The sequence below is a fragment of the Macrobrachium rosenbergii genome, chromosome 23, assembly GCF_040412425.1.
Source record: "Macrobrachium rosenbergii isolate ZJJX-2024 chromosome 23, ASM4041242v1, whole genome shotgun sequence".
Lineage (NCBI taxonomy): Eukaryota > Metazoa > Arthropoda > Malacostraca > Decapoda > Palaemonidae > Macrobrachium > Macrobrachium rosenbergii.
Window position 1 is genome coordinate 52,265,525 of NC_089763.1, and position 27,248 is coordinate 52,292,772.

Here is a 27,248-nt window from a genome sequence, read left to right on the forward strand (position 1 = left end):
CTGATTTAGTTATTAGATGGTATACAAAAAGTATTTCATATTAAATACGTATTATTTCTTAATAAAAAAAAGATGGTACACAAAAGCTATTTCATATTAAATACGTACTTAAACAAGCAGACCAGATGCAGGCAGAAATAATTGTGAACAATAACTACCTGCTTGCTAGGATCCCAAAGGCATTCTCCATTGTACGTCTTGCCCTGCTTAGTTGAAAATTATACTGTAGATAGATGCGTTCAGGTATTGTCAGAATTCGTGCAGAGTATGGTTTTATCATATACTTCTTAAGAGCAAAGCGTCATCTCCAATGAAGAAATAGTCCACTGGGGTTTATCTCTAGTTTCGTTTGGCAATCTTTCAGGGGCAGGCAGGTTGGCTTCATGTTGATCAAGCTTTTTGCCGAGCTGTGTCTTGGCAAAGACACCACCATCAGACTCGGACCCTATAGCACTCACATCCACATACAGGAGCTTGTACTTAGCGTCAACAACTCCTAGTAGAATTACAGAGTAGAACTTCTTATAATTAAAATAATGAGCCCCTGCATGAGCTGGGTTCCGGATGCGGATGTATTTCCGTCTATTGCTCCAAGGGTGTGTGGGAAATTCCACAGCTGCTCAAACCCGGGGCTACCTCCTTCCATTGCTCTGGGGTGCTGGGTACCTGCATGACCTCATCTCCAAAGGTAGCCACAGTGGCCCTACAAGTCTCAGGCACAATACTGCTGATCACGTTGGGAGCTACCCGGAATTGGTAGCACAGGCTCTTGTAAGATTCTTCATTTGCAAGGAAACATAGGGTAACTGCAACACGCAGGCCTGGCTCAATGGGTCTTCTCCAGAATATGAGGGTCTTCATTTTGTAGGATGTGACCCGTTCCACAATTTCACTGAAAAGCTCCTCCATAATCCTGGTAAAATTCCGGTACAGTCCTGGAGTTTCAGTTGCCAATTCTTTCATCAAGTCGTCATAGTTTACTTTCTCCTGTCTTCTTTGTAAGTAGGGCCAGACCCAGCATCTTCTTGGTTTTCTTTGCTTCTTGCAATCTTGTTCCTCCAGGCACTTAATTCTTAACTGCAACATGGCATCATAATAATCCAAAATGCATTCTACTAATTCAGGATCATGTAGATTCTCAGGTATGAGGTTCAGCAAATCCATCCCCTCCATGTTCTTGTTCTGTCTGTGACTGGAACGAGAATGATGGGTGCCAAGTTCACCTGGCACTTATATATGGTGGCATCCATGTTAATGTCACAGTTATGATGCCATTGCATATTTCGGTATGTGACGTAACTACATCGCAGTTAAATCGTCATGCATCATCATGCCTTTATGGACGTCGCCATCCTGTCCCAACCACCAAATGTGGGTGTGGCCTAAATCATCGGGGACAAGCGCGCACGACTACGTACATACGTAATCTCATCTCGAGCCGCGCAATGCTGTCGTAATGGTTCATTGTGTATGATGTCATGATGTCGTAATCAGCTGACTTTTTTTTTGGCCCAAGGCCCGTGACTGATGCCGATTGATGCCAAATCCGGTCCCGGTCTTGAATCGCCAATGTGTGACTCTTAGGATAATTTCGTGCTCAGCAGGCCCTGGGACAGTAAGGGAGGAAAGATTTAAAAGCATTAAATACAAATGTATGGCGAGAGAGAGAGAGAGAGAGAGAGAGAGAGAGAGAGAGAGAGAGAGAGAGAGAGAGAGAGAGAGAGAGAGAGAGAGAGAGAGAGAGAGATTATGTTACACCAGTGGTTTATTTTCCTAAAGAAACATTATTTTGTGCTTTCTCTGATATACAGTACTGTAAGTTGTCCCCAGTTATGCAAATTTATCTAAATTTAGGCTTGTGAAGATGTACAGGAGCTATTGTTTATATGGTTACTTTGTTATTACTATTGGAATTATGTAGTTTTTACAGGCATAAATAGAAAAGTATTGATTACATACTAACCAAAAGGTGAAAGTCTTAGAGACATTTCGACAGAAAAATGGCTGGTATACTAAAAAGAAACTTACAACCAAAAGAGAATAGCCACCGTAAATTTAATAAAATGCTAATGGTAAAAGGTGGCATTCTGCTTACAGTGCTGAAAACTTCAATCTGTCGTATTAATTATACTACAATCTTTTGTAAATACGTGGAACACTCTAATATATATATATACATATATATATATATATATATATATATATATATATATATATATATATATATATATATATAGTCCTTTTTATCACTTCATTTATTTTCACTTAATCCCAGAATTTACACCTGCACAAGTAAGTATAATAATCTAAGACGAACTCTAAAACGGCAGTTAACTTTTCAAGATGACAAAAGTGCATTCATTTAACAACTTTAAGGAAACAGCAACTTATTCCGTATTTAATTGTTGTTTCTGTGATATCTAACCCTATCAGGTGGCATTTATTAACAGCTGATAGTTTGTTGTTTTGCCGAAAGAGGTCGGCAGAAAATAGAGGCTGACGGTGAGAAAATCTGCTTGATGTTATTAGGCCTTATAGACACATAAATAATTAAAATTATTCATAAAGAGTAACTCAGTTGCATGGGTAGTGTTTTGAGTGACTGTAATGCATATCGAGGATTGTTTGTAGGCCAGTGGTAAATCGACTGGAACTGTCGGTGGAGTATTCCAAATCTAATGAAGCCCTTCTTTTCCATTTGGCACCATAGACCGCAAATAGCCTAAAAGCAACTTTTATATAATAATTTTGAGGTATACTCTGTTTTAAGTCAGGTAGGCTATTCAATAGCAGATCAGTTGCTTACGATATTCAGTTAATGGAAAGAACCCTGACATTGCCGGCCAGGCCAAACACGGCTTAGCTAGTCTTGCCGTATCCTATTCATGTAGCAATGTAGTCTATTATAGACCTATATACTTGGGTAGGCGTACTATACAAAGCATATTTATTAAAACGGGTAAAACTAAATAACAGCCCTGCACAGACTATTAACCTTCCTTGGAAATTGATTTTTCTTATACTTTTAGTGTTGCCGATGGAGGTGGTGTCGTTTGTTGTCGGTCAGTTTTTATTAACCTCTATCTCTACCCAACGTGGTTGGGGACCCTTTTGGAACACAGGCTTTTGGGTGGGAGAAAGACTGGACTGTCAAGTTGTTGTTATGGAATTGTTCCCGCCATGCGCAAGTCATTAGGGAGCCATATGTTCAAGAACAGATTGGCTAAGGAAATGTATTATAAAAGGAACTATACTAATCTAACTTACTCTAACCTAACCTAACCTAGTAGGCTGTGTTACTGAACCGGGGTGCCAAGCCCCTTAGACTTCCTGGTGAAGGAAACTCCGGTTGCCTCAACACGATATACAACCTGTCGGTCCTTTATATTAGGAATTACTTTCAGCGTAGGCTGGAAACGGCCATCAAACTCTTGAGCAAGGTGGTTAGGCAGTAACTACAGCCAGGTAGGCAGGAATAACCCCCTGCCCGGATGTAAGCATTCCAGTTTGCTTTCAGCCATCATGTGTTGCAGACGTGGTTTCGGATCTTTCTGCCTGACTGTCGTTAAGCTCTTATTATCCTGGTGGGATCTTAATGTACTTTCTGTATATATTATGTGTTTGATATTTATTAATACAAACCCATAAGCCGTCGTTCCCCTGCGTCTGTGTCTCGGGTTTGACAGCCAAGGCCGTACTGGAGAAGCATAACCAAGTGGTAATGCTTCTCTTCCAGTAGCCCTTTATTTAGATACTGAAGGCATTCCCCTGTACGTTCGGAGATATTAGATAGGGACGTAATATCTTCGCTCCCCTACGTTGATCAGGACGTAAGATTTTGCTTCCCATCATGGGCTCCCACCCGGTTTTGTAAGTCCCGAGTTGGCTCGACCCTTAGGAATGAACCTTACTTGGTTCTGCCTTTCTCTTGCGGAGATTTACCAGATACCTCAGTAATCAAGGTTCATACTAGGGCACTGCCTGGTCCTTTGGACAATGGCCAAGACCTCTGGGTCTTGGTCATCTCGACTCGACCTCGAGTTCAATCCAGCCCCCCCTCAACTCCTAAGACGTCCCAGGCTTCGATAGAAGATTGCGGAACATAGCCTCTTCTAGGCAAGTGCGCATAACTGTGTCTCTTTCCACCCTCTTTCCCATAAGGGAGGAAGGAAGAAGGGAAGAGAGAAAGAAGTATCGATTGGGAAGAAGTTCTCCTACTGCAGATTCCTGGATGAAATGATATTATCAAGTCTCTGGAGCTGGCAGTGACATTGCCGAGACCTGGGAATGGATTCCTTCAGGAGAAGTATCTATTTCCCTTAGGTCTCGGCAGTTCTTTTCATCCCACTTCCTCTCCTGTGCTCCTGATTCAGGAAATGCCAGCCCAGTTAGAGCTAATTGTCGTGGTATCCTGTCATCTTGCAGAAGCTTCCCCATGGTGGAGAATGGAAGTCTGCTTCCATTCCTCCGTCCTGCTTTCCTCTTCGAAGTATGAGGAAGGAGTTAGGCTAATGCTTGATTGAAGGAACCATCGTATATGCTTGCATATTCCCCTCGCATCATTTGTCTACTTACAGATTCACCGATTGAGGAAGAGGCGCACACCTGTAAGAATTTGTCTTGAAGGTGTGTGACCGAGACGATTAGTACCTTCTCATCACCATCCTGGGCTCAAGGCAGCCTTCTGGCCTTGCGAGAATCCAGGATGAGTTTTGCGACAGTGGTTCATTGAACAACAAACCACAGTAGTGTCATTTGTCGACAAACAAGAGGGAATTGTTTTTTTCCTCCTGTTTCATCTGTCGACATTTGCAGGTACAGTACTCGAGTGTTCTATAATGCACTCGACATCTCAATTAGCCAGATGCATCCCTGGTGGGGATGCATTGGTAGGCGAGCTTGGCCTCGGGTTTGTGTGATCGGGATGGAACGTGCTGCGCACTCAAAAATTCACGAAGAGACTGCTCAAATGAGAAATCCCTACCATCTTTCTGTTGCCTCCTTGCACAGGTCGGTAGTTTTTTCTCGCTCCTTCATACCAGACCCAGGGGCCGCTATGGCGAGGCATGCTGTCTTTCTGGGAAACTTGATATCTACATTTTTCCCTCTATTTGTCTGTTTTGCTAGGGGTTCTGAAGCATTGCTCACCCAAAGTTACAGACAAATGCCGGAAGACTTCGCCTCTCGCCTGACCTGATAGCCAAGGCATCGAGAAGAGTTCTGCTTGACCCAACCTCCTGTAGCAGCTACACAAGAGGCAGTTCTTCGGGCAGTGCATCCCAGTGTGTTCGGGACTGGGAGACCTTCCAGCTTCCCTTGCAAGCATAGGCTATAGCTGGATATCTCTTGAAGTCCTCTGCAACACTCCCAGGGACTGGAGCCGTCTTTGCTGGTGGGTGTCATTGTGGAACTCCTTCTCGGGTCAGAGTCGCTCTTCAAGTCTGGACTTCCTCGTCTTCTCTGCCGAGGGTTGCCTCTTTCCTTTTCATTTGTGGAGAATGTAGGCCCTTGTGACCTAGTCTTCTATCTGCAGTAGCCTTCTTCTCCTCAGTGAAGATTTAGCTACGGATGAGAAGCTTCTTCGATCTTGCTGTCCCAGGGAACTGTTCCCTGGGTGGCATGTGACTCTCGTTTAGGGTTCCTGTCCCATGCTGCACGCGCCCTTACAAGAGTCGTTGGATAGAGATGTGCCCTCTTAGGACCATCTCTCATCTTGCTCCGGTCTTAGCTTATAAGATGGAAGAATAGGTGAAGGGGATCAATACCTCGACTCCTCGGATGTCGTAGGTGGACTCGAATCCTTCGGCATCTGTTGTCAGGTTCGAGTCGTCCTTGTTCCCATTCTCCTTGGATTTTGTGTCAGTGATCCAGATCATTCGTTACTTTGTCCTGTAGGAGCTGTGGTACTTTCCGAAAAGGCTTGATACTCTTAACCTGGATGTCGTCAACGTTTTTGCTAGTACTCTCTCCCAAGGAAGAAGTGTCTAAGGACAGATCTTCCTCCTGGCTTCGTGAAGCAATAGAAGGAGGTACTTGACAGCTGACGAAGACGATACCAGTACCTTCCACCTGAGAGCTCACAAAGCCGATGGCTTGGTCCATCCCTCGCATTCCGGAAGTTCCTGTCGGTCTGGAAGCAAAACGTGGTCTCAGAGACCATACTCTTGTCTTCCTATGGTCTTGCCCACAGGCCCTTGGAACCTTTTTTCGTTGGCCCTGTGGTGGCTGCTCAACAAGCTGTGTTTTCTTACATTATCCCTCCTACTCCTTTACCAGGTTCCCATGCTTCTAATCCTGACACTTTTGCTAGTCTCGAAGCAAGGTTTGACAAAAAGTTTGAGTTTTTGGCTAACACTATAATGGAGCTCTACCAATCCAAGTGGGCAGTTTTCAGAAGATGGTGCAGCCACAACATCTCTTCTTTTGAGACCTCTATAAGCCAGATCGCTTATTTTTTGCTTTTCCTGAGGACCGACAGGAAGTTGTCTCCCTCCACTACCAAGGGATATATGTCAATACTTTCTTCAGTGTTTAAGCATAGAGGCCTCGATCTGTCCTCAAACCAAGATCTCAGTGACCTCACCATATCCTTTGAGACTTCCAAACTTGGAAACCCTGGCTTAGTCTCCTGAAATTTAGATGTTGTTTTGAAGTGGCTCTCAGGCCCCACCTTCGAACCTCTCCACTCGGCCTCTTTCAAGAACCTCACCAAGAAGACTTTTTTTCTCGTGGCATTGGTTACCGCCAGACGCAGTAGCGAACTGCTAGCTTTCAACAAGAAAGTATGTTTTTTGCATGGGGATGCAGTGTGCTCGCTTTCTTTTGGTTTCCTTGCCAAAAATGAGGGCGTTTCCAAGCCATGGCCTCGAGTGGTAGTCATTAAGAACTTAATGGATATCCTTGGTCCAGAGGAAGAAGAAAGACTGCTTTGTCCTGTGAGAGCTTTGAGGTGCTACTTCAGAGAACAGAAAGGATCAGAGACCTTCAGATAATCTCTGATGTTCTGTGAGGAATTCTTCACGTCCCCTGTTGAAGAATGCTCTATCCTTTTTTCTGAGAAGTTTGATTACTGAGGCACACTGTCAAGTTCAAGAGGGCGTCTTGCCTGCCTTTAAGGTGAAGGCTCATGAGGTTTGGGCCGTCGCGACTTCTCTAGCATTTCAATATAACATGTCTCTTGAGGCTATTCTGCAGTCAACATTTTGGAAGTGTAGGTCAGTCTTCGCTTCACATTACTGTACCTTAAAGACTTAGAAATTTGTTTGAAAATTGTTGTACTTGGGTTCTCTTTCCGTGGCTGGCATGGTGGTGGGAAAGGAAGCATAGGGGGCCTTCTGTCCCTCTTCTTTCCTCTCACTTTGATGTAAGGTGTTGAGTCAAAAAGGAAGCCTGGGGGTACATCATACCCAGAGTACCCTCCAGTTTTTAGTGGTTGGGGTAGTGGGTTTTTTTTATTCCAGTGTAGGTGACAGCGTTGTATTTTATTCTAGTCTACGCCCAAGGTAAGGGCACCCTTTTTAATCTTTGACCACCATCAGTGAACTTCCATGGCTGCAAAGTACCCACTGAAGTAGGGGCGATTCTTGGCCATACTGCCTCGCCCTCTACAGATTAAGATGAGCACCGACTAGAGGCAGTACCCTGCAGTAGAGTACGTCCATGTATCCCACCACCTTTCAATGTGGAATCAGCTGTGTACTGTAATTACTTAGTAAGTCACTTACATAAAAATTATATTTTTATGATAAATTAAGGTTTTATATATACAGTACTTACCAAGTACAGTAAACCCCCAGTAAACGCGGTCTCACTTTTCGCGGATTTCTCTGTTGAACATATCTACCCATTATTCATGGAAAATTCGCCCATTCGCAGTATTTTTCACTGAGAAATATTCACAAATTACTGTATTTTCATATTTTCATGACTAAGTGCACTTTTTGTGATAAGAATATTAAAATACTCAGGTATAAGCATTTTTAGAGGGTTTTTTGTGTTTAAACTATCAAAATAGGCAGTTCTAAGTGTTTTCAGAGGGTTTTTAAGTACTCACAGATCTTTGCTATTTGCAGGGGGTTGTGGTATGCATCCCCCACAAATACAGGGGGTTTTAATGTAATTACATAATCGGAGCCCTCCCTCCCCTCAAATGGACATCAGACTTCAAACAAATTGAAGCTCTCTGCTGAGTTGTACCTATTAGTCCTGAATGTGGGCAGGGCCTTGTCACCTACACAAACGATGGTAGTGCCACCGCGAAATTTGAATTTTTTTAGATTGCCATGGTAGAAGCTAGTAGCTATGTAATTACTTGGTAAGTATATATAAAACCTTATTTTATCATAAAAATATAATTTTTCCCCTTAGAATAGAAGACGAAGTTCAGAATAGAGATGAACCAGACAATCCTGTCATCCAGTCTCCAAGGGCATTTGGATGAAGACCTGGGTTATGCAGGAAGCATCCTTCCATGTCCTGCCGGTCTCTGGGAGTATCTAAAGTCCGTTCGGCGGGACAGGGTCCTCTAGTGCGAGGATCTGTGTTTCGCCCTCTTTACAGCAATTCTCTCGAGTCCTCACTCCTCTAGCATTTGACTTCATGTTCTGGAACATCAGTCTTTACCTGGACGACTGACTTCTTCGATAACCTTCGAAGGAAAGTGCGCGGAGGTTTTTAACGTTTGGGACAGGGAAAAGCAGCTGGATCCTTTTGTTTATCCCCCTAGCCCTAAATTAGGTTGGACCTACATTACGTAAACCTTTGGAAGGGAAGTTCTATCATACCACAAGCCCAGACCTAGTTTTCCATTCAAACGCCTAGGATCTGGGTTGGGGAGCCTGCTTGGGGAACCAGGTAGTTTCTGGGACATGGCCCTTGGAAGAAGATAACACAGTACAGGCAGTCCTCGGTTATTGGCGGGCTCCGTTCTGGGGTGTGATGATAACCGAAAATCGGCAATTTCCGGGGCTTTTTCGGTGATTTTCGGGCTTATCGGCACTGAAAAGTGCCAATTTTCGGTTATTGGCGCCACGTGTTAGGTATGTATTGGCGCCAATACCCAATTATCAATGCCAATAAGCGGAAATCGGAGATTTTCGGCGCCGAAAATTGTCGATTTTTGTCGCTAGACAAGCCCCATAAAACCAGATCGCCATTAACCGAGCCCGCAGCTAACTGGGGACTGCCTGAATTCTCATCTCTGTCAGATAGCTGAAAGCTTTTTACTTACGGCTTCAGCGCTTATCAACCTTACTTCACACCTAGACTATGGTAATCTTGTCACAAGACCACAGTCCTAAGTACTGTATATTGCAATACACTCCCTGAACACCTGAATTAGCCCTGGTCACCTACCAGCCCGAACTACATCCCCATAGCTTTTACCCACTAAGTGGGTAATAAACTGTCAGCGTTACCAACGCTTACAGGAAAATCTAGTCAAATGAGTTACCTGAAGTACCGTTGGCAACACTGCTACAAGTCCCGGCCGAGATACCCCAATTGCTTTTTGTTCGCCATGCTGTGTGGGTGTGTCCCACATCAGGCGAACTTTTGGTCATTTAGCCCGACCCCCATTCAAGAATTTGGACATCAGATCACGATTTGGATGTTTTCAACGCATTTTCTCCTGGATGGATACTTTATTGATAGGATTTGGAACTTCTCTCCTGATTTTGGCTTTGGACTCGTTTGGATAAGTCAAACAAGAAGACGTCGCCGTCTGCTAGCGCCGATGCTTCCACTTTTTTTTTACATCTTCGATGACAGAGCCTTCTTCTGCTAGAGATGCTGACGCTCATCGGCCCTACACGTTCAGCAAGCATAGGATGAGTACCCTCAAACATGATCGACATTCTGTTTGTGTTTTTATGTAGGAAGACACCGTGTAGTATCAGTCAGATAGGCGGCGAGTCTTGGTCGGTAGATCAGATGGAAGAATTATTCAAAAAGTTAGAGGACAAGTTACTAGCTGAGTATGTCTAGTCTATTTTTCTAGCTTTATGACTAAATTAACGGAAACTAGAGATAAGGATAGTAGTAATAGTGTTGTAGATACTAATCGTTCTTTTCAGCCCCCTGCCTGTTCCAGAACCAGCCCCTAACGGGTGCCGGGGTCATGGAGAACCTCAAACCTCGAAGGTAGGATCTGCGGCCCCAGCAGCGGAGCAGGCAGTGTTGGCAGCAGATTTCCCCCTTCCTCTAAAAAGCGTAAGTTCTAAGGTGGATTTAGAATTAGGAATCACTCAGAAGGGTAGGAATTCTAATTAGGAAGTATTCAGGAAAAGTAGTTGAGCGTGGTCTTTGGGTTTAGGTCTCTCTTTTAGATCAATCGTCGGTTTTGTTTCCTGCTTCGTGCTCTGTGCAACAAAGGTTTCGAGATCCGTGGAGGGTCGTTCAGATTTGGTTTCTGATGTATCTGGTTCTGAATTTTTGTTCTTCCTTGAATACTCCTCCTTCAAAGGTTCCTTTTCCTTTGGGGGTTTAAAATTTTGTTCGTCTTGCGATGGTGGTTATTCTGGCGATCGAGTTTTTCCAATATTCATGATCATGTCTTAAAGAATTTTCTGGCTTGATAATGTCTATCAAGATTATCAGGGGCGGGGGGAACCAGTCTATTTTCTTTGAAATCTTGGCCTCTTCGGCCGCTACGGAAATTTCCCGTTTTTTTTTTCTCCTTTTTCTTCTAAGCCTTCTTCCATTGCCCTTCTCAATCTTCTTTTTGGTCCGCTCTTTGGAGGGCTCTCGGGGTCTTTGCTGCGCATCCTGTTTTCTTGGCTTTTAACTCAGCAGAGCAAGGTTTTCTTGCTTCAACCCTGCATTTTAGAGCTCAGTGGCCCCCCTCTCTCTCTTCGGGGTTAAGGGAAGGGGTATTTTTTACGGATCCGTCATCTTATCACCTTTTGCAAATCCGGTAGTTTCTCAGGCATCCGGTCTAGTTGCTTCTCAGGTGCTTGCAGAGGCGTCAGCAACTCCTTATTTCATTCTCTATGGGTTCCTAACTGTAATGTATCCTCCGCGATTCTTGCGGATGCTACGGCAGTCGGCGATTTGCCTGCGCCAGCGTTCAGTGTATCAGCGCCGATAGTTTCCTAACTGTAATGTATCCTCCGCGATTCTTGCGGATGCTACGGCAGTCGGCGATTCGCCTGCGCCGGCGCTCAGTGTATCAGCACCGATAGTTTCCACAGCCTTTCCATTCTCCAGGATAGTTGGTAACTACCCTCTTCTGTTACCTTCGGTTCGGTACCTCTTAACTTTCCCTTCAATACTCCTTTGAGTTTCGGTCCGGTTGGGACCTTCTCCATCTGTCCAACGTCGGCGTTGGGCGCTCCAGTGGTTACTCCGAGTGTGGCTTCTTCCTTCTTCCCTCCTTCGGCTTCTTCATTCTCAACTCTCCGGCAGGTTTTCTCTTCCCTCCGTCTAGGCATCCATGTTGGTTCGGGGTTGATTCCGGGTCTTCAGTTCCAGATTCCCATTCTCATGCGGTTTTGATACATCCGGATTTGAGTGGTTCGGGTGTTGCGGCCTCTTCGCTCTCAGGAGTGGGCGTGGTCTGGCCGGGTGATGCGTCATCCATGTTGGGTGGTGCGGGGTTTGCGCAACCTATACTATGGTGCCTCCAGTATGTTTGCGTTTGATACGTCAGGTTTCCTTCTCACACACCCAGGTGTAGCAGTTCCGGGTTTTCGAGTTCGGCGTTTGCTAGGGATCGGCCTGCCTCTTTCCTGTTCCGGCTCGGTCGGACCAGTCCGACAATCCTCCAGCTTGGTCGGACCAGTCCGACAATCCTCCGGCTCAGTCGAACCAGTCTGACAAGGATTGTTCATTTGAAGAAGAGGATCCGGTACCGGATATTAGTTCTCCTTCAGCCAATGAGAATGAGTATAAGCGGATGGTAGACTTCCTCACTTATCCTCAATCCAAGGTTCCGGAGGAGCATACACTACTGAAGCAACGATGTTCGAGTCGCTGTATGCGACAGAACTGGTAGTTGCTCAAACAAGATGATTCTCCCTCCGGTCTGGTACTGCCTGACACCTCAACACTTTGGTGTCAATAAGGCTGGCATACCAGGCTAACATGTCGCCTGACTGTACAGCGTTCTTTGGCAGAGAGGAGGGGCTTCTTTTGAAGCTTCCACCTCACTATCCGGACATTCGGAGAGGGTTCTGTTGAGGGCGCTTTTTGCGCTCTACAACAGTCTTCTAGGGAGGAGGATATCTCCTCCATGGTCTGTCTCGTGTAGCCGTCGTCAGCAGTAGTGTCACAGCAAGCTATGATTAGTGTGGCTGCTCTGGGCTCAAGGGATGTGGCCAGTATAACGAACTTGTTGCTTCTAACTCATGTCTCCAGTGTCGGCAATTATGCATTGTTGAAGGTACAAATGTGGAAGTAGAGGGTTCCTGTCTAACAGGGAACAGCCGGTACCCACTTGAAGAAGCCTCTTAGGGAGCATGTTCTCTCTCTCTCTCTCTCTCTCTCTCTCTCTCTCTCTCTCTCTCTCTCTCTCTCTCTCTCTCTCTCTCTCTCTCTCTCTCTCTCTCTCTCTCTCTCTCTCTCTCTCTCTCTCTCTCTCTCTCTCTCTCTCTCTCTCTCTCTCTCTCTCTCTTTTTCAGGTATGTCTCAGGAATCGCTGGGACTTCCACATCGAGAATGCAGATTAACTGGAACGATTCTCGCTTGTCGGATCGTCTGTGATTGTCAGAAGAAGCGCATCTGACATCCAGAAGGTCTATAGTCTCCCCTCTTCCGACGTTCATCTGTACTCAGATGCCTCATATCAAGGTTGGGAGCAACCCAGAGGAACCCAGGCTTCGGGCCTCTGGAGGATCGGGAACGAGGAGTCATCCTTCGGGAGCCTCAGGGCTGTAAAGGAAGCCCTCAGGTGTTTCTCAGTCCTAGTGTGCAACACAGTAATGGGTCTGCTTTGCGACATCGTAACTGCCCTGTTGTATCTGAGAACTCGGGGGGGGGGAGACAAGATCATTAGAACTTAGAGGTGTATACTTTCCGCCATTCGGTCTCATTCATCAGGTAATCAGGAATTGCGGTAGTGTCAAGACGTCTATGACTCTAGCTCCTTGCTGGCTCTAATGCTCGCGGTTCCGGAATTTCTAATACTCCTTACGGAAGTTCCGATGTTCCTCCTCATGCGGAAGATCTTTTAGACAACCGCATTTTCACCATTATCATCCAAACTCTTGCGTGATGAACCTAGTTGCGGGCGACTGCCGAGCAAACAGCTAGACAGTCCAGACACTCTAAAGCTATGTCTAGACAGTGTTTCTTTCAGCTTGAGAAGTCAACCCGTAAGTTTTTTACCAGGTCAACTTGACATGGGGAAGTCTGTGTCGTAAGGAAGGTCATTCCATCTTTAGGCCTGCCATAACCGAAATAGCTGGTTTTCTTTTATTCCTTCGAAAGTAAAAGATTCTTCCATTTTCGGCTATTGCTGGCTACCGCTCAGCACTTTGCAGTACATTTTTCTATCTTTCCGAAAATTTCTAATAGTAAGATCTTCTTTGACTTGTTACATTCCCTCGGGCTCTCTCGTGAGATTTGTCGGAAGTTCTAATGTTAAGATAATTGGTTAGGTGTTTTATTTCTTTCTTTCGGCTTTAGCTGCAGAAAAAAAAAGGGCGAGCTTGGAAGTTTCTAGGCGGGAAATGATAAGTATTTCTCTTCTTCCGAAGTCGTGGCGAGGCTAAAACTCTGCTTCGTTCGTTTAGGTTCTTTATCTGCAAGTGTTTGGTTCTGGCATCAGCGGGGATGTCTTTATGTCCGATGCGAATATTTATCAAAGGTTGATAAACTCCGTCCGCTTCTGTGTACACTTCTTGTCTCACCGCGGAATCCTTCCTGTCCGCTGTCAAGGATGCGATTAGTTACTTTCGGAGAAGGGTTCCTGATTCCTGGTTCATGAGCGCTCACTACATGAACACAGTTGCGGGCACACTTCACGATTCTCATGTGGTGCGAGGTTTATGCCCTTGAACGCAATTTAATTTGACCTGACATTATATTTAGTATTTAACAGTTTTTTTTTTTTTTTTTTCATTACCACACAGTATTCAGAGTATGTCCACTTCATCTTCCTTTCTAAGGAATGGTTCAGAGCTTTCTATTCTGGAGGTAGTTTACTTGCGAGTCTGTCTTTGTTTTCTTCCTTTACTTACGAGACGTTCAATTCGCCCCACCGCGTATAGTGGCGAATTCTCCTATCTAGGGTGCGTTCAGTTAGCTGAGGTGGTATTCTCTTAGTGCGAAGACTCGGAACGTTATTCACTTAGTCCACGTTTAACGCGTGAGTCTATTATCTAGGGTGCGCTCATTTAGCTAAGGTAGTACTCACGAAAAGTCACGGTGATTATTAGGTTAACTAGATAGAGAAATTCCTTCTAGGCTTTAGAATCTTAAGCAATAGTGATAGTATAATCACATAAACTTAAGTTTAGTACATCTTAAGTATCCTAGTCTTTGATAGTTTCCCTCACGAGAGTCCAAAGAGGTGCTCTCTTAGGCTAGCCTAGGTTGTTTCTGGCCGGGCGCTGGGATACTTCTGCGCTCGTCGGCCTTTGCCACAACCTGCAGGGGCGGAGGGTCATCGGCTCGGCACACTGCCTCATTCCCTCCTTACTTGGTAGGCTCTGAATAGTCACTTGGGAGATGCATCGTTCTCCTTTTTACGTGAAAGTTACTCTCTTAGTTCGTGTGTAGCCGCTAACCCTTCTATCGTGGGTGCGTTCATTTAGCTAAGGGGGTACTCTCTTAGTGCAGAGGTTCTTAGAGGCGACCACTTGGAAGTCGGTGTTGGTTTTCATGACTTTCTACCTAAAAGACGTTCAGTTTTCTTCGAAGAAGAATTTCTTGCTTGGTCCCTTTGCGACGACCAACTCGGTCTTATAATTACGTAGTAATGTTAAGCGTGGGGGGAACTCTAGGTAATGAACGCAGTCTGAGGAAATTTGGAATTTGGATTCTCTGTTAGTCGGGGTTCATAGTGAGAATATTAAGTTTGACGTTAGTACTGTGAAGATAGGCAGATCCAGTGGACAGGTTTGGTTTCTTCAACCTCTTCTGCGCAGACATCGGCGGCAACGGACGGCGAAGAACTCGAAGACCTGCACACTCAACTTCTCCTCCATACATGAGAGGCTACAATAGCCACATGGGAGGTTCTTCGTACCCCTCCATACATGAGAGTGCTTTGATTAGCCACATGGGAGGTTCATCGTACCCCTCCATACATGAGAGTGCTTTGATTAGCCACATGGGAGGTTCGCTGTTTCTCCACTAATCATGGGAGGCTATGATTAGCCACATGGTAGGTTGGTTTTTATTTTTTGCTACTCTCTATCCATGAGGAGGTTTGAATACCACATGAGAGGTAGCTCGACTCAGACCCTCCATAAATGAGAGTGCTTTGATTAGCCACATGGGAGGTTCATTGTTTCTCCACTAATCATGGGAGGCTGTGATTAGCCACATGGTAGGTTGTTTTTATTTTGCTACTCTCTATCCATGAGGAGGTTTGAATACCACATGAGAGGTAGCTCGACTCAGACAGTACCTAGACATGAGACTGACGTCGGGGGTACTCTCCCTACAGACATTCTCACCTGCCGAGTGGGATAACCAGGTGAGGATACATTCATTTATACAGAGTAGGCGAATAATGAGTTACCTGCTTTCCCTGTTGGCAGGTCGGGCTGAATTAGATTGATCCCACCTCCACTAAATTTTGTTAGTCGGGCTAATTCAGGTGTTAGGGAGTGTATTGCAATATGAAGTTTTCATAATAAAACTAATGTTGTAATACTTACCTGAACACCTAAATGATTCCCACCCTCCTCCCCACTTCAATTTGAATGGTGGATAACGCAATTGGGGTATCTCGGCCTCACTCGGCCGGGACTTGCAGCAGTGTTGCTAACGGTACTTCAGGTAACTCATTTGACTAGATTTTCCTGTAAGCGTTGGTAACGCTGACAGTTTATTACCCACTTAGTGGGTAAAAGCTATGGGGATGTAGTTCGGGCTGGTAGGTGACCAGGGCTAATTCAGGTGTTCAGGTAAGTATTACAATATTAGTTTTATTATGAAAACTTCATTTCTCATCTCTGTCAGATAGCTGAAAGCTTTTCACTTACGGCTTCAGTGCTTCTCAACCCTATTTCACACTAGACTGTGGTAATCTTGACACAAGACCACAGTCCTTGACCATATGGAGAAGAAGGAAGCAAGGGGTCTCTCTCTCTCTCTCTCTCTCTCTCTCTCTCTCTCTCTCTCTCTCTCTCTCTCTCTCTCTCTCTCTCTCTCTCTCTCTCTCATTCATATTCCAGGGTCTTGTGTCTCTGCATGCTTTCTCTTCAGGTATGTCTCAGGAATCGCTGGGACTTCCACATCGACAATGCAGGTATAATCTGGAACGATTCTCGCTTGTCAGATCTTCTGTGATTGTCAGAAGAAGCGCATCTGACATCCAGAAGGTCTATAGTCTCCCCTCTTCCCGACATTCATCTGTACTCAGATGCCTCATATCAAGGTTGGGGAGCAACCTTAGAGGAACCCAGGCTTCGGACCTCTGGAGGGATCGGGAACGAGAGGAGTCATAACCTTCGGGAGCCTCAGGGCTGTAAAGGAAGCCCTCAGGTGTTTCTCAGTCCTAGTGTGCAACACAGTAATGGGTCTGCTTTGCGACATCGTAACTGCCCTGTTGTATCTGAGAACTCGGGGCGGGGAGACAAGATCATTAGAACTTAGAGGTGTATACTTTCCGCCATTCGGTCTCATTCATCAGGTAATCAGGAATTGCGGTAGTGTCAAGACGTCTATGACTCTAGCTCCTTGCTGGCTCTAATGCTCGCGGTTCCAGAATTTCTAATACTCCTTACGGAAGTTCCGATGTTCCTCCTCATGCGGAAGTTCTTTTAGACAACCGCATTTTCACCATTATCATCCAAACTCTTGCGTGATGAACCTAGTTGCGGGCGACTGCCGAGCAAACAGCCAGACAGTCCAGACACTCTAAAGCTATGTCTAGACAGTGTTTCTTTCAGCTTGAGAAGTCAACCCTTAAGCTTTACCAGGTCAACTTGACATGGGGAAGTCTGTGTCGTAAGGAAGGTCATTCCATCTTTAGGCCTGCCATAACCGAAATAGCTGGTTTTCTTTTATTCCTTCGGAAAGTCAAGATTCTTCCATTTTCGGCTATTGCTGGCTACCGCTCAGCACTTTGCAGTACATTTTTCTATCTTTCCGAAAATTTCTAATAGTAAGATCTTCTTTGACTTGTTACGTTCCCTCGGGCTCTCTCGTGAGATTTGTCGGAAGTTCTAATGTTAAGATAATTGGTTAGGTGTTTTATTTCTTTCTTTCGGCTTTAGCTGCAGAAAAAAAAAAAAAAATGGGCGAGCTTCGGGAAGTTTCCTAGGCGGGAAATGGAGAAGAAGGAAGCAAGGGGTCTCTCTCTCTCTCTCTCTCTCTCTCTCTCTCTCTCTCTCTCTCTCTCTCTCTCTCTCCAGCAGAGAACTCCTACAGTGGGCATATCAAAACGAGTTTTCCAGTCACTCGACGTTTTCAGGGCAAACTAATTAAGTTTCGGTGGATGCACTGAACCGCAGAAGCATGTCTTTCTTGCCGAGTGGACCTTAGATCCCCTGGTCTGGTAGAATCTGTAGAATCTATGGGACAGGCAGATTTTGGCCCGGTATGCACCTCAAGGAACCTTTGCCTACCTCTTTTCGTTCTCCAGTCCTAAACCCTCTTGCATGAGCAACTTATGCCATGCTGCAAGTCAGGTTCAACCTGGACCTTTACACCCTTCCACATTCCAGCTTGGTCAAGGAAGGGCTGAACAAGTTTTCAAGTTATCACAACGTGACAATGACCCTCCTAGTTCCATTCTGAACCATGAATAATGGTTCCCGAACCAGATGTGATTGTTGGTGGACTCTCCATGACTCCTTCCACAATCCATATCTACTCAGACAACCTCACTTCAAAAGATAACCAAAAATCAGCAATTTTCAGATAAGCCCCAAAAATGGCAGAAAAGGCGCCGAAAATCACTGATTTTCGGTTGTCGGCGACTTTTGGTTATCATCACACTGTCAGAACGGAACCCCGCTGATAACCAAGGACTGCCTGTAAAGACAAGTGAGTAGATTCTGCTCAGGGAGACAGTCCGTGCTTTAACACTACGTTTTCCTGTCTAAGAAAAAAACAGGATCCATGCTTTCTCTCGTAAGTAATTGACGGACATCCCTGGCTCTGGGAGAGTGAGCAAAATGTATAGTTTGAGCTTTCAGGTTTTACCTGAGCAGGGCTTATAATCAGAGGGCCATCCATACCTAGGGTGTCCTGACAAGATCCTGTCTCGCCCTCTGTCTATAGATGCATTGTCTTTCATCTCCAATGAACTTTAATTTTGAGAAGCACTCTCAGATTCAGGAGACTGATTTACCTACCTGTTAAGGGAAAGCTAAGATGCCAGAATAGCCTCTACCTCATTTGCTTTCAGGCTCATTATGTCACTCACTTCCATTTGGCAATCGGCCCACTGGAAGTGTAATAGTCCTTCACTTGTAACATTTTTCTTTAAGGTCAAAACATGTTAAAAAGAAAAAAATTTTTTGCAGTACCTTGGGACAAATATTAGTAATTGGCAAGGCACTGAGGGAGGAAGCAGGGGATTTTCTCCTTCTATCACTTCACCTTGTGGTAAGGTGCCAATTTTTTTGGGGTGCCGGGGTGGGGGGCACACTGTACTTGGAGCACCCACCACTCTCTGGGTGGCACTGTGCCCAGGGCAAGGACACTTAACGATGCTTTGCCAGCCAATGGAATACTCCTTCACTGCAAAGCTCCCACTTGAGTAGAGGCGATCCTTTTCTATACTGCTGCGCCACTACAAGTTAAGATGGCCACCACCCAGAGGCAGTATTCTCCTGCAATAGCTCTTTTAGCTGATAAGGAACAACAAGCATTTTTTTTCCAATGCTAGCAGTTTTGTCTATTTCAAATTCATTACATAACTTAATGTTTTGGATTGGAATATGTCCATGTATCCCACCTCCTATCAATGTGGGATTCAGCTGTGTAAATTACTTGGTAAGTTACTTTTATAAGTTACTTTTATGAAAGTGATATTTTCATAATAAAATTGTTTCATATACAGCATACTAACCCTAATTACAGAATCAGTGCCTACCCTCCTCCCCTCTGATGGACATAAGGGCAGAAACAGAATGAGGTCATCTGCTAAGTCATTCCTAGTATTCCCGTTAGTGGGTGGGACTGGTCACCCACACTAAACAATTGGAGTGCTACTGCAGATTTTAAAATTTAAGCTGCTGCACAAGTGGAAAGTATAGGTATGTAATTACTTAGTAAGTATATAGGACACTAAATTTTATTATGAAAATATCATTTTGGCTATTCAGGTAATGCCAGCAGGTATCTGGAATTGTCAGACTACCTTGATGTCATTCTACCTGACAGATGTCACTGTTAAGTCCTAGACACCTTTCCATTGGGGCCTGTGGTGGCTGCTTGACAAGTTCTGTAATCACCCAAGCTCCAGATTCAGACTGAGTTAGTATTTCATCCAATGTATTTAAGGTCAGGTGTAAGTCTGAGAGGTGTGAAAGTGGATTGATTGATTCCTTTCCTCACATTCCCTTAGGAGGTGTGCAAACTTAAGTATGCGCTAGAATCAGACGAGTTACAGGATACACTTCAAGTATCTATTCTCTATTTTGGATAGGGAAGTGTCCTCTCATCCTCTTATGTAACAAAGGGGAAAGCGGGCTTGGTATGGTTTAGTCCTGAACACTTTACTTGTAATAGCAAGAGCTAAACTGCCTCCTGACATGAAGTCTCTTACAGGAGATGTGATTCTCAGAAACATTCTTAACTCAAGCAACTCTGGCCCAGGTCCCTACTGCTGTGGCCAAATTTTTTGCTGTACTGGTAGGAGGTTACAGGAGACATGTTCCTTTGCTTGCAAGGCAGTTGGGATCATGGCAATTCCATGATGCCTTTCAACTGTCAGTTAGAGGGGACTGACCTTTCTGCTGAGGAACATGCCTCTCATAATGAAGGCAGTGGTTTACCTGTAAGAATAAAAAACAAATTTTTGATGTCAAGTTGTATTTTTCCCAGGTATGCAAACCAGAAACTTTTTTTTTATTTAGTCTCTCCCCAACTGCCTTGCTCAGTCCCTGTGGCCAAAGGAAAAGCAAAGGTGATAGTCAGTGAGTGAGGGATACTTTCCCACCTCACCCCCATCCTCACCTGTCTTTCATTTGGTCAGATACCTGGATACCAAGTTTCAACCAGTTTCCAGCATGCGCTGAAGGGTACTCCCATATAAAAGGCTGTGGTCCGCATACTTGGGAAAATTCAAATTGTTATTCAAAATATTAAAAAATAATTTTTTTTTTAAATACAGTGTTTCTCTTATTCTGATGTACATTTGTTTTTATTTCCAGATGGCGTTGTCTGTTGTTAGGAAAGGGGTGATCTCCCTTACAGGCCGTGCTGGACGCAGCCTTGTTGCCCCAGCTGCTGTAATTCAACCTCAGGTGCTTCTTACTATTTATTGTTATTAATCCATGGGGACCCTTATAGACAATAATAATAATCACATTAGAGATGTTTTAGGGATCATATTTTGGCTACTGATGAAGAGTAATGTAAATGCCATTCAGGTTTTATAGAATTAATGTTTAGATTTGTGAATTTGCTTTTGGCCTAAAGATATCAGTCCTTCAGCTGAGGCATTGTTTCCTAAGCTTATATTCAGTAAGGTTTAAGATAACCTGTACATACAGTACAGTATTTAGAGAAGTTTTACTAAAATTAAAAGTGGGTTTCTGCAGGTTTGATTTTAGTTAATTTTTAAAAGTTACTACACCCGGCTGTTCAAAAATAGTTTCTCTTAAATCTACATTTTCTCACTTGAAACATTATCTATTTCAGATTGCGACAATTGTGAGTAAGGCTTTGCGTGGACGAGATTACAAACGCCCTGCACCTTATCCGTACAAGGATAATTCTTATGGCTTACTTCAAGCATTTCTTGATAAAACAACCCATAGGATGGATGAGAATTCAAAGATAATTGTTGTAGATGGACCAATTGCTGCTGGAAAAACTAAATTTGCTCAGGTAAGAAAAGTGATGGATGCAGTTCTGCATTTGTCAATATTTTCTGGTTTGTCTTGAGTATTAGAACCTTTACTACTATGCCTGCCCACAGAGAAACAACTAGAAAATGATATCTTTGTTGAAATACTTTCTGACAGTTTTTTGACATTGATGAGTGAAATCCAGCTCTTCTTTCTGGATTCTGAACCTTGGTAGTGACACCAAATTAAAAATGTCATTTCTCTAGATTAGGAACACCACTGGATTTTCACTGGTTTCTGTATTGTCTCATGATACTGATGGTCCCTCTTTTACTTTGGGCATGATCTTTGTTCCAGTGGGAATATAAAGGGCATGATGTGTTTCAACTAGACTGCTTTCTGCTTTTTTGGTTGGAAAATCCTTCTGAAGGAGTCAAAGGATAGCTGAAGAACCCTAGGCTACTTACACTGTCAAGACTGCGGGTACTCTCTACTTATTCTACAGTATTGGTACAAGAGTATCCAACTGTAAGTGGCGTCCCAAAGTCATCAGGAGGTTGGAGATCTGTCCTGTGGACATCAGCGCCCTGAATTTCTATGTTCAGACTACAAAATTCAAAATGGAAACCACCCATTCAGTTCTGTCTTCCGTCAAGGGGATTGGATGGCAACTATAGACATGCAGGATGCATATTTCCACATTCCAGTCCACCCAGAAGCCAGGAAACATCTGTGGTTTGTGTTCCAGGACAAGGTCTGCCAATTTCGAGCGCTGTTCTTCGGACTGTCGACAGACCCTCAAGCTTTCACCCGTGTCCTCGCCCTGTTAGCAAAGTGGCTACATCTCATGGGGATCAACATTTGTCTCTATCTTGACGACTGGCTCCTACACCCCCTCAGAATCAAGTTGCACAGAGGACCTCAAAAAGACATTTCTGTTAGCCCAAGAATTAGGCATGTTGATAAACCTAGACAAATCCCAATTAGTCCTGAATCAGTCTATTCTATATTTTGGGATGAAGATCAACTCTTGGACTTTTCGGGCATTTCCGTCCAACAACGGTATCCAAGCCTGCATTCGGACAGTTCAGAACTTCCTCTCTCTCACGTCATGCTCAGCCAAGGAGTGGATGAGTTTACTGGAAACACTCATCCACAGAAAAGTTTGTTCCATTAGGGAGACTTCACACAAGGGTGTTACAGTTTTTTCTAAAGGCCAGTTGGCAGAGGAAGATTCTTCCTGACTAGTTTGTTTTTCCAATCACTCCCGAAATCAAGAGGACCTTCGGTGGTGGCTCATAACAGGAAGATTTGCAGAAGGGAAATCTCTATACCCTGTGAGCTCCAACCTCACATTATATTCAAACACATCAGATCTGGATTGTGGGGCTCTGCTAGAAAACAAGGAAGTATCGGGGACGTGGTCACAGTCTGAAATACCAAAGAAGTGGAAGACAACCATACCATAGACAACAATGACTATGTCAAGGGAGAAGAGATTACCCCATCACCAATAATTGGTACAACAAGAACAAATAAAGAAAGAAATATACAGGACATGATAACACGTGGATGTAATGATTGTTTCATTGCATTGTGCAATAACAACAAAAACAAAAAGGTGGTTTAACAAACATTACAAGAAATTTTATGAAACATAGAAAAAAAGAAACCACAGATTTGAGTACCCATGAAAAAGGTTGCATGTGCATTGAGCACTTAGTATATTATAAAGAAAAAGAAATGAATGTTGTGAGTAAATTATTAGAAAAAATCCTAGTTGATAATACAAAAAAAAAAGAGTAAAACTCAACCACTATATAATAAAATATTTTCAATAGCTATATTATACAATGGAACATAAATGGTCTACAGACCAGATTACTGTACATTTAGGAGAAATACAATGATTTCCAAAAGAATATGAACCAATGATATTATGTTTACAACATGGCAACAAAACAATATCAACAGTAGGTAAATATACCTTAGCATCTACATCTAGAGAGGAAGAAGGAAATTTAGTTACTGCTATAACAAAGTATGTTATGACAAAGTACCAGTAAACTTTACTGATCTGCAAATATTGAGTATTAAAATACAAATAAAAAACGATAATTATGTAATTTATAATTTATACAGCCAACCTAATAAAAATTATGACCTTGACAAACTTAAAGATTTACTTAATAATGCCAAGGAACCTACATTAGTAGTAGGTGATTTTAACACTCACAGCCTGATGTGGGACTGTAATTGCACAGACTCAAATACAGTGAACCCTCGCTACTTTGCGGTTCGACTATTGCGGATTCACGACTTCGCGGATTTTTTCCATTACGTATGTATATTATAAGAGAAAATATATAGCGGATTTTCTGAAATTTCAAAAATAGTCGCGATATATGAAGACCCAAATATTTCATTAATTCCATTAATAATTATTAATATCTGCTAGTACTGTTGGTTCATTGCATTATGACATATAATTCAGTACAAAAATGAAATTAAACAAAAAGAGAATGTGATCATATGATAATTCATTATAGTACTAGTAAAATTAAACTGAACATGAAATGCTAATCAGATGCAGTCTGACATTGTCATATTTGAATGGTGTAAGGCTGCTGATGGCTACATATATACTAATTATAAAATACAAATGTAATGAATGTGCATCTTTTCCATGAATCTTTTGTACTGCATCCAATAATATTGTTTGTTGCAAAAATCACATCTCGAATAAACCTATACTACTACAACAAAAAAAGCATAAAATAGCGTAAAGTATATTTGAATTTGAAACTAGCATGTAAGATGGGCTGTGATTGGTTCCATTGGTGATAGATGACGAATCAGCTCCCAAGGTTTGTAATCTCGCCTGTGATTGGTGTTTTGACCGTTTCTCCGACCCGCAGCAGCTTCCCTTGTCTCTGACCCGCAGCATCTTCTCACGGCCACTTCATTTCCGCTCTCTCGGTAGATAGATGCTGTTTACATTACCAGTGCTGTGCGTGACAGTGTGTGTTTGAAGTTGAACTTTTTTTAACTTTGTTTAACCCCTACAATGGCTCCCAAGCGTTCTGCTTCTGCTAAGGCTGGTACTGAGCCTAAACACCAACGGAAAATGATGACGATTGCTGAGAAGGTGACACTTTCGATATGTTGTTGGAAGGAAGGCCGTTAACTGACGAGACCTCGAAGACCTGACAAAATCAGCCAGTGAGGAAGAAAATGAATCCACCGGAAGAGACAGTAAGTTGGGAAGCGCTTGATAAATTCGTTTTTCAAGCTAATAACTCCGAAGGAGTGTTTTTAATGAATCAGTTTCAAATTTTGTGCCTGGGTTTCTGCAACAAAATAGGGCAAATGACTGTAACCATAATTTTCTTTCGATCTTCCGCGCCCCCCATTAGCTGGTAACTTCCAGCCCCCAAAAAAAAAATTTTTCAAAATGCATCAGATTCCTCCATAACTTCAGATAGTGAAACAAACTAAGAGCTCAAATTTACGTGGTAGACAGATATTATATATTAGAACAAAGTAAGAGAGCATTTTTTCAATTTTTTTTCTATGTTTTTTATGAATATTTTTCGTTTTTTTTTTTTTTTTAAACCTCGACTTTTTTTTTAAAAAACTTCGATTGATTTTTTGAAAAAATTCTTAAAATGAATAAACCAAGATGGGACAAAATAAAAAAACTCTCTTTTTTTGTAGACAATTTATTTAGCTTTCATTTGTTTTTGTTTATTGAGATCGGTGTGATCAGACAGGAAGATGCATTTTCAACTGAAATGTAATAACATTTAGTTTTGAGATATAAGACTTAACCAAAGTTTTATAAGAGAAATGAGGACTAAGCGTTTGATAAAATCTATGTTTTTCACCTTAAAACTCGAGGATAAGTGTTTTTAATGAATCAGTTTCAAATTTTGTGCCTGGGTTTATTTTTTGTCACATTTAGGGCAAGAGGACTGGAACCATAGCTTTTTTGTCTTCCCGACAGCCTGCCATTTTAGCTGCTGGCAACTCCCACCTAAAAAATTTTTCAAAATGCATTTGCCATCCATAACTTTTGCCAAACTAAGAGCTCAGATGACACTGGTGGTAGACAGATATTATATATTAGAACAAAGTAGGAGAGCCCTTTTGGAAAGTTTTTTTTTTTCTTTTTTTAATGAATATTTTTCAGCCTTTTTGAAAGTGCCAGCAGATTGATTTTTTGGAAAAAAATTCCCCAAAAATTTTCAGGACAAAATGAAAAAAACTCTGGATTTGTTTGTAGACAATTTATTTAGCTTTTGCCCTTTTCGGAAGGCTGACACTGCTTTTGTTTGAAATGAGCATAACTTTAGTTTTGAGATATACGACATCATTTTGCAATCTCTGTGTATTTATTTGCTTGCTGTTACACAGTTTGATGTTTTTGTGACAGATTTGGAAAAGCCAAAATATATAACAAGAAGATCTTGTCATTTGCTTTAATATGGTCTTTGCTAAATGTGGCATATTTAGATGGAAGATGCGAGTGTCAGCTTCCTCATGAGAACTTTTCCAGTCCCTGAAGACTAGCCTCAGGTTGGAGGACAGCAGACCCATCTTACTTAGTCAAGCTCTGCAGCTTTGCTGCCTGAACTGAACTATCTGTCTTGTTGGCACTGCCTTAGGAAATTGCCCTGATGGAATTGGCATTCTTGTCTGTCACTTTGCGCCTTGATCCTGACCATTTGGAGGTCCACAGGCTGGTTGCCATATAAACAAGATTAGATATTATTATTTCATAGATTGTATCAAAGGAAATTACTAAAGTGATATACTGACATTATATTACATTATATTGCAGTGAAAAAATGTAATTTTTCTTTGAAAGGGTTACTGTTTGAATGTTATAACACCTAAACTGGTGCAAATTTTTTAATAAAACTTTCTGTCCAGAAGATAGTCTGAAATATGTATGATGCCATTATAAAATATAGTCAGAAAATTTTGCATGGATTTTTCGATTTTTTCCATCACTGCAGTGGTGAACAACCCCCTTAAGAAGGACAGACTAACATTCCACATATTTGCTAAGATCTCCGGCTGCCATCACCTTTAGTAAGTCAGATACTGAAACTGATGTAGCATTTCAACCAGGTTTCTTCCTAAATAGACTGAGAGTCCCATCAGACTGGGAATGGTGCTTTGTCAATCTGGATTTGAGTGTCGGAAGAAGAAAATATTCCTCTTGTATCAGGAACACCATTGAACTGATGAGCTTTGAGGTTGTATGAGAATTTTGATGCTCCAAAGGAACCTCAAGATGATGCCCCATGCTCAACCATCCCTACAAACTGAAGAAGAGGAAGAGGCACAGAAGATGATGTAGATGAACCTCAAAGCAGGGATGATCCACTGATTCCCAGCTTTAGACATGATAACGTTTTTGAAAGATCAGATGATTTCAGAAACCCACATCCTTTGAAAAAGTGTTTCCCAGATTTATGAGGCAAGTTCTGGAATTTCTGACACAGTCGTTTGTCTTTGAAACTTGGAATGAGACTTGGTGGCTCAAGAATTGTTATCGCTGAAGGTGGATACAAGCTTAAAATAACAAGTCTTTAATATGGATCTGAACAAAGGTTTGTTTTGGAAGAGAATGAATGTCATCAGTTCTGACAGAACTTTCACATCTGTTCAAAGAAGCTAAGCCAAAGCCTCTGGCTTTTTTGTTGCAGAGGGCACAAAAAGATCGTGTTACCCTGCAATGACATGAGTCAACTTGTGGCAATGCTCACTAAGGATTTTTGCTAAAGCCAAGGGCTTAGTTTATAAGTCTGAGAAAACCCAGGTGCTTTTGAAAAATAAAAATATTGAATCTCCTTCCGTGTATTGATGCATAATCCAGTGTTGCATGGATTGGTCATTAAGATGCTGACCTCCAACTGGTTCCACCAGTGTTTTATCCCACAAGTCAATGGTAAATATTTTTCTTAGAGAGTGGGGCTTGCCATTTAAGATCCTTCTCCTGTTGGATAAATTTGGTGGACATGGAATGTTAATGATCTTTCAGCATGAGGGCATTCAGATGTTGAGTTCCTGCCACCCAACACTTTTGTCCTTAATTCAACCGAT

At 42.8% G+C, this 27,248-nt stretch overlaps 1 protein-coding gene across 2 annotated transcripts in view; it reads left to right on the forward strand.

Moving 5' to 3' along the window:
• Positions 1-2,352: 2,352 nt before the first annotated feature.
• ND-42 (NADH dehydrogenase (ubiquinone) subunit ND-42) overlaps positions 2,353-27,248 on the forward strand; it is a 96,403-nt gene continuing 71,507 nt past the window's right edge. Inside the window, exons 1-3 of one of the 2 annotated variants that reach the window (XM_067126012.1) lie at positions 2,353-2,502; positions 20,496-20,588; positions 20,986-21,174. In XM_067126012.1, the coding sequence (XP_066982113.1) occupies positions 20,496-20,588; positions 20,986-21,174 (282 nt within the window). In that variant the 5' untranslated portion in view covers positions 2,353-2,502. Of the gene's footprint in view, positions 2,503-19,200; positions 19,377-20,495; positions 20,589-20,985; positions 21,175-27,248 lie in introns of those variants that run through there. The other variant, XM_067126013.1, reaches the window with a different exon arrangement.